The sequence below is a fragment of the Eleutherodactylus coqui genome, chromosome 10 (genome assembly GCF_035609145.1).
Source record: "Eleutherodactylus coqui strain aEleCoq1 chromosome 10, aEleCoq1.hap1, whole genome shotgun sequence".
Lineage (NCBI taxonomy): Eukaryota > Metazoa > Chordata > Amphibia > Anura > Eleutherodactylidae > Eleutherodactylus > Eleutherodactylus coqui.
The window spans coordinates 113,877,127-113,885,089 of NC_089846.1; the positions used below are offsets into that span (position 1 = coordinate 113,877,127).

Consider the following 7,963-nt stretch of genomic DNA (forward strand, 5'->3'; position numbering starts at 1 on the left):
ACCAGAAACGGTTGGTAAAGTCCTTCTTTACTAGAACATCCGGTAGGGATAACGTGCAACAGTTCTTGCAATAGAGGATTGGCTTTAAAACAACTTCTACCTGTGAAGAGGCAGGGAGGCTACTCGGGGCATCTTGATACATACAGTCCACGTTATCTGAAGGATCACTCTCCCGGAAGACTTTTCTCACGCTCTCTACCGGCCAACACTCACTGTTTAGTTGCCTCTCAGGGCACTCTCAGTCCTTTCATGATTTCAAAACTGTAGACCAACTGGGGGTGAAATGGGGGTATTCTCCATTTCAAAGTAGATGGGATACCTCTCCGCTTCCTCCATCTTGGAAAGGCCTAAGTGGGACACTCTTCTTACTTTCACACTCTTCTCAGATGGATTGTCTGGCGGGATGACTGATTGCTTGACTCTCTGATCACCAAATCTCCATTACGATCTCTCGACTATTTACATTGACACACCTTGCAAACACATATCTTCCATGCTCACGTGACAACATTAGATACACACAAACTGTTACATTTTCCAGACATACCTAGACATCGCTTGCATGCTGCAGCTGTGCAATACACATGACTCACTGATGAGACAATTGCACAGTGCATCCACACTAAAGACATGACAGATATTTAGGGACAGTTATGGGTTGGCCGGATATGTATATTTCAGGCCACTACAAATTCAATGCAGGTGCAGTGCAAATTTAGGTTATGCTTTTATCCCTCTCATAGCACTAAGTGTTTTATGTATCATTCTGAAACTATTTACAATTCTGTATTTTGGTGGCTGATTCTCTTTAATATTGACTTGTACATTGCTTGCTCGGGTAGAATCTATTACTTTTGTATGGTGGCAAAAATACAGTGTAGATGGCCTAAAACCCTTAAACTATTACAAATTTGGTTATGAGCATCTAATGTAATGTGGTGTGCAAACTTTGGGACCTGTATGCAGAGAATAGCAGGTGGTCTGTTCTCTGCATTCAACCCCTTTGTTCTGCTGCAGGACTGCAAGCTGTATACAATATAATCAGCGCCCCCGTGGAGAATACAGCGCCATAGACAGCAAACACAGCATGCGGTCCGTGTTATCTTTTCTCTGGCTGAACGATGGATTTTATGCTCACCTAAAAATCATCATTCAGCCTAAGAGTGAAAGATGGGTGCATTTAAACATGATTGTTGCTCAAACTATGGCTTTTGAGCGATAATGATTGCATGTAAATGGGCCTTAAGGCTGTGTTCACATATGTCATAGTGTGGCTGTTCCAAAATCGAAGCTAAACTACACTATATTTGCTGCAATTTTCAGAAAACTGCAGGAATTTATAAATTCAGCGGCTGTGATGTAAGTGCAGTGTGTGAACACAGCCTAAATATATGGCCAGTACACTGAACTAGAATATACATGTGCTGCTTGAACTTTCAATCTGTGATATCGTCAAAGCCATTTGAAAATCCAGTCAAAAGGGAATTTCATTTGCTTTGCCTGAAATATGTTAGAAGTGTTTCCTCTTCCCTTATGCCGGCTTCTGTTGGCAAGTGCATTGTGATCCAACTAGCTCTGCCAAGGGAGGGAAGAGTTAGAAAACATGGTGCATTATATTAAAACATTCAGAAAAACAGTTGGAAATACAACCTAGCTACAATATTTATGCCCCAGTGTTAAATGTGCATTGTACTTTCCATTTATTTTACCTATGTAAGGGGGGCTTCACATTTGCATTGGAACCTCCAGCCAAGTACTGGAAGAAAAAGGGCTGCATGCAGCACTTGTTCTCCTGTACAGAAGTTGGGCAGCTGGGCAAAAAAGCGGGCAGACCCCATTATAGTCAATGTGGTCTGCCCGATGCTGTTTAGTTCCATCCAGAGACAGAACCATTCGGCTGCAAGGATCCCTCTTTTCTGCTCTCCGAACATAGCCAGAAAAATTAATCCCTGCCACGAATGTGAACCCCTCCCCCCCCCCCCCCCCCCCCCCCCGCTTCTCAATTCTCAACTAAGATCAGATGATATTGCATTTTTTTTTTTTTTTTGGTTTGCACTTAGTGTTATCATCAGAGCTTTTGGCCCTCCATGGTATATGTGCAACAGCTACCAACTCCGCCACATGTTGAGCCGTATCAAGGCTATCCAGAACCTGTTCCAATGGTTGACCAATCTCTGCCTACAGTTTACAATGAAAGCCGCCCTGTGACATTAGAAACTGGTGGTAAGTACAACTGATGGTGGGAAATTCCTCATTATGATACATTTGGGACATTAGATAGTTTATAGTGTTGTTGGAGCCACCAGTACAGTATTTGTGTTTCTGGAAGGGTATGGTTTCTCCTTAGGGGAGAGCACCTGGTAAGGAGTCAGTCAGAAAATAAAAACTGCTGAAATGCAGAGGTGCAAGAATGAGGGGGGGGGGGGGGGGGGGAATTAACCCTTTGCAATCCAATTTTGGATTCAGAGTTTCCTAGGGGGCTTTCTCTTTCTGCCATTATACAATGGCGCCGTCTGCTGGCTAGAGCCAGTACTGTGGTATGGGAAATGCTGGAGAGGCCCCCGACGACAGAGGGGCCAGTAATATACAGTAAGAATACCCTGCTGAACGTCTTCTGACATCAGAGCTGTACAGCCTTCAATCAGAATGTCTTCAGATCTCAGACAGTGGATTGGAAAGGGTTAAAGATTAGGGCTGTTTAGGCTTTAAGAGAGTTGGTGAAGGTCAGTGTAAAGGAAAATGGTAACAATACTGCACTGGGTCATGATATTCTTTCATCTCATGCAATCTGTTAACACTGTTTTTCTTAATTGTAGGTCAATTTCCCAATGTGGAATCTCTGCCGCCTCCACCGGGACCCGTGTATTACCCATTTGTCCCAGACCCATATAACCAGCCTCCTATAAGTGGTTTTGACTCATGTGTGTCTGTTGTGCCTACATATCACTATGTAGCACCCTGGCATCCTATAAGCCCCCCATACAGCAGTACACCACCCCGGATTCATAACACTTTAAATCCTGGCCACATTCACCAAGTGAGCTACATAGCGGCACCAACTCCTCCTGCGCATTTTGTGCCTCAAGCTATATGAGAGCAGGTGCATTATGGGTATGTTAAAGACCTGATGATAGATCTGTCTATATTATGTCAATTCATTGCTAATTACTGCTTGTACAATGCTCTGCCACCACTTGTGAAGGGGGTTTCCACGACTTCTGTTAAAGCACTGTACAGTTCCCTATATTCTATCCCTGGCTTATTTTCACAGTGGCAATGCTGTGGAAAATTTGCAGCATTTTACAGTGTCAGTATGTGGATAAGATTACTGGGGTTGTCCAGTTGTAAAGTATTGATAGTCTATCCTGAGCATAGGCAATCCATATTGGATCAGTGGGGGAATCTGTCACCCAGGATCTCTGCTGATCAGCTGTTTGGGCCTGTCTGCTTGTGCACTGTGCTAATTTCTATAGGAAGTAGACTGCACCGTTCATTTTACAGTGGCTAGGATCGGTAGTGCAAGCAAAGTTTCCATTCGTTTCAATGAGAACTTTGCCTGCAATACCAAGTCTGGCCACTGGGGAGAAAACGGAGCAGTCTGCTTCCTGCAGAAATCGGTTCAGTGCACCAATAGTTTACAACTGGACAACCCCTTTTTAAGAAATCTCATTCACATACTAAACTGCAGTGTAAATTCACAGCATGTCACTTTTACATTCTATACTGTAGATTTTCAGTGCTGATTTCATCTTTTCTGATGCATATTTTGGTGTATTTTCTTCCTCCTCAGTGGAGTTGGTTGAACACGTGTGGTCACTCTCCATAGGAATGAATGGGGCATATGAAAACTTCAACTTGGGGTTCAGTATATGTGAAAAACTATCCAAAATGCTCTTTCCTCAAAGGTTTGCTAAGGCGAAAAAAAAAATCATTTAGCCAAATTTGAAGTCTTACGTTGGCTTGTACAGTGTTCAAAGGGATTTTGTCACCAGCAGTAGGCAAATTGCACTTGCCTCATATCGCTCACTGCCATATTACACAATCTGCACGTATATTGATGAGAGCAAGTGTGAATTCTGTCTTAGTAAAAACGCACATTTAAAGGGGTTGTCCCGCGCCGAAACGGGTTTTTTTTTTTTTTTTTTCAAACCCCCCCCCCCCCCCCCCCCCCCCGTTCGGCGCGAGACAACCCCGATGCAGGGGTTAAAAAAGAACACCGGAGAGTGCTTACCTGAATCCCCGCGCTCCGGTGACTTCTTACTTACCTGCTGAAGATGGCCGCCGGGATCTTCTCCCTCGGTGGACCGCAGGGCTTCTGTGCGGTCCATTGCCGATTCCAGCCTCCTGATTGGCTGGAATCGGCACGTGACGGGGCGGAGCTACACGGAGCCAGCATCCTGCACGAGCGGCCCCATTGAGAAAAGAAGACCCGGACTGCGCAAGCGCGGCTAATTTGGCCATTAGACAGCGAAAATTAGTCGGCTCCATGGAAACGAGGACGCTAGCAACGGAGCAGGTAAGTGAAAAACTTCTTATAACTTCTGTATGGCTCATAATTAATGCACAATGTACATTACAAAGTGCATTAATATGGCCATACAGAAGTGTATAGACCCACTTGCTGCCGCGGGACAACCCCTTTACGGGCTTCCGTGGTATGTGCCAAATCGGCCCGCCTCGAGTCCTGCGGTACAGCCTTTCATTACACCACTCCAGCATTTAGCAGCAAGGGGAGGCACAATGAGGGGCATAATGAAACGGCAGCAAGCAGAGGAGCGTAATGAAAGGCTGTACGGTACGAGTCTGGGCAGACCGCCACTGTGATCAAGGCGGGCAGATTTGCACAGGCTGCAGGATGCAATGCACGCTTTTGTCTTACAGAGGTGTGGATGTTGTGTAATATATCATGGAGCACTATGGGACTAATGTAATATGCATACTGCAGGTGACTGAATCCCTTTAATCCCAAGGATAAACAAGAACTCCTAGAAGGTGTTGGCACTCAAACCCTGCGGACAATGTCTGCCTTGGGACCCTGGAAAAACTTAGCGTAAACTTGCACGTAGCGGCATGATTATTTTACTGCGGATTTCGGCTATCACGATAGATTTAAGTTTGAGTTGTTCTCGGTAAGAGAAACCTAGTAGTCTTGTAGATTTTACCTTTTAATGGCTAACAAAAATACATGTTCTAGCGACCTGTCGGACCTTTCAGGGTCCTTTCTTAGGCATAATGGAACAAATCTAAAGACTCATTTTAATAGAACACCTGATCACGTGGGAGGCCATGAACATGGTGAACTTAATTTGCACTAGATAAATACCAGAGACGGTGTAAGAGGGCACAGACGTTTTGGGATTAATAGCATTTAGATATATACCAGGGAGGGATGAGCATAACAGTAAAATTAGTCCAGTGACAAAGAATGTGAAAGCTCCCCTTCAGACCTGCAAACAAGAAAGTTGGAACAATACCTCTGCAGCGCCACCTATTGGATGGCAGCATTCCATAGATTAAGTGAGATTCACAGCAGAAAAGTATATGCTTCAGATGTTAAAATACAAAACGAAGACTGTTTTACATGGCCGAGAAAATCGCATGACTTCTATGTCTTTCTGCGACACAATCAATGGGCTAATACATCACGTGAGCAAGGTGGAAAAACTGAAGTGGGTCCCATTTTCGTGAGATTCATGCATTAGAATAGGACTTGCAAAGTGTGGTATCTAACACATGAGCTGGGTGTCCATGCACTCTGCTGAGAGTTGTGCCCAAGAATCTCGGACGCGACTCTCTATCGGCTGTGTAAATGCAGCCTAATACAAATTTAACCCCTAATTGGCGTGGAAGGAAGTTTTTGGTTAGACTGCATATAAGTTTTCGACAAAGCCACAGTGTATACTTTCCATCTCAGTAACGATGCATAATCGGTGCGGTTTTGTATGATGCTTTCTCCCACTCTTGATGAAGCTGACAGATGAGGTAATGAAGCAACGTGATCACCTCTCAGTTTACTGAATTAATTAGTCTATGAACAATAGTGGCTTCATCATTGACTTTGTCAGTTTTCTATTGTCTTTAGGAACATAAAAAAACTAGCATTTAATGTAACATCAGAGTTGATGGGTAAATAGCGATTGTTAGTGGTAGTTAAGACTGCGAGTTATGTTGCATTATTTATACAGGTCTTACTGTTTCATACTTTTTGGCTTATTCTTCTACTTTTAACACTAGTTTCCAATTTTCAGATCCATTATGGCACTGCGCTGGGTGGCTAGGAGCGGAGGTAAACTACGTAGATTACAGTTTTGTACTATACTGAAGCTGGCTTCGTGGCAATTCTTAATTTTACGGAAAGACCATCTCCAAAACCACTGCTGAAGATTTCTCTGTACAATGACTTCCTAAGCTCCATTCTATCTTGGAGGACTGCTCGTGATCTCCTCTTTTATCACCCCTAGTGCGGCACCCAATTGCTATCGTTGGACTACTACATTCCAATACTGCCAATTAGTCTCCAGTGCCGTTGGACCACAAATGACACAACTGTGTTCTATCCAAACTCTATTTTTGTGTTACCTGTTGACTGTATATGTTTTAGTATTGAAGCACTGTTCGTCTTTCTGTACCCTACTTAGATGTGTCTTTATTTATGTTTTGAGTGTTTGTCACATTTTCACTGTAGGGGAGTTACCAATGGTGGAGTTTCACAGTCACAATAAATAAGAAAGCATGAAAACCTCCATCTGATCTTGAAGTCTCTTAAGATGACCTGTCCAACTGATTCTAGGCCATCCATTTGATCACATGATGGTTGTCTTACAGACACATACTAATGCCTCCCTCACACAAGACGCTACAGTTCTGCAAACGTCTAATGCTGCGTTTACTTTGGTTTCAGCAGCACTGGCATGCATTTTGCCAGCGTTTTGGCTGTGTTTTCAGTGCTGCTGGAACATCTTTTGCTAGTGACTGGGTTTGAAGACCCCCACCTTCAGCAATCAATTGCTCTGATTGACTGAGCTTGTGACGCTCAGCCAATCAAAGCCAGCGCTGGATGCACCAATGACAGCAATTCATTGAATGGTTGTGATTGGTTCATCGAGCGCTGGCTCTGATTGGCTCAGCCAGCGCTCGAAGAACCAATCGGAGCAATCTCTTGCTGGGGGCAGGGTCTTCAAACCCCATCCCTAGCAAATGCTGCTCAATCGGCAATAAGTGCCCGGAGCTCCGGAGAGCAGCGTCAGGGACCCACACGGTACTAGATGAGGTTAACTTTTTTTTTGTAGTGTAGCTAGCGCTGCGTTTAGCGCTGTTGGAAGCATGGTACCAAGATGTGCCACATTTTCAGCTGCGCTGACACCACTGCCCATTCACTTCAATGGGTGACGCACGGCTGAAAACGGACAAAGAGCATGCATCGCTGTCAAAGCGCAGCGTTTTGATGCTTGTGTGAGCAGCCCCATTGAAATGAATGGGAGCGTTGTACAGCGTTTAGTGCAGTGCTGAAACTGCAGCACTAAATGCAATACACAAACGTCTGTGTGAGGGAGGCATATGGGTAGGTAGCTGGAACAAGAGAATAATACTTTTGTGTGTTTTTCCCTCTTGAAAGTTTTTTTTTTTTCTTCTTCTTACATAATTATGAATTTCAAATTTGTGCTCCGTTATGGTTTGTAATTCTGTTCCTTACAGTCAACCTCAAACCGTAGAATAAAGTGGAGATATAACGCAATTAAGGCCCCCTGTCCATGGACGTGTATTTGCTGGCGGTAAACCACCGGCGAATCACACCAGCTGACTTTCCATAGCATTGCTATGGAAAGTGGCGGGCAATTCTCCGGCCAGCCTATCTATCAGATAGGGCTGACCGGCGCAGATTCGGCATCTGCTCCTGCTCCCGGGCGGCAGCTCCCACGGCGGCGATCTGCTGCGGGACTTCAATGCCCGTGGACAGGGGGCC

General features: G+C 44.6%; 1 protein-coding gene across 1 annotated transcript in view; it reads left to right on the forward strand.

Moving 5' to 3' along the window:
• ALG13 (ALG13 UDP-N-acetylglucosaminyltransferase subunit) overlaps positions 1 to 6,605 on the forward strand; it is a 69,881-nt gene extending 63,276 nt beyond the window's left edge. The window contains 3 exon segments of the mRNA XM_066582113.1: positions 2,061 to 2,223; positions 2,817 to 3,111; positions 6,249 to 6,605. Coding sequence (XP_066438210.1) covers positions 2,061 to 2,223; positions 2,817 to 3,094 — 441 coding nt within the window. The 3' untranslated portion in view covers positions 3,095 to 3,111; positions 6,249 to 6,605.
• The last annotated feature ends 1,358 nt before the right edge of the window (positions 6,606 to 7,963 follow it).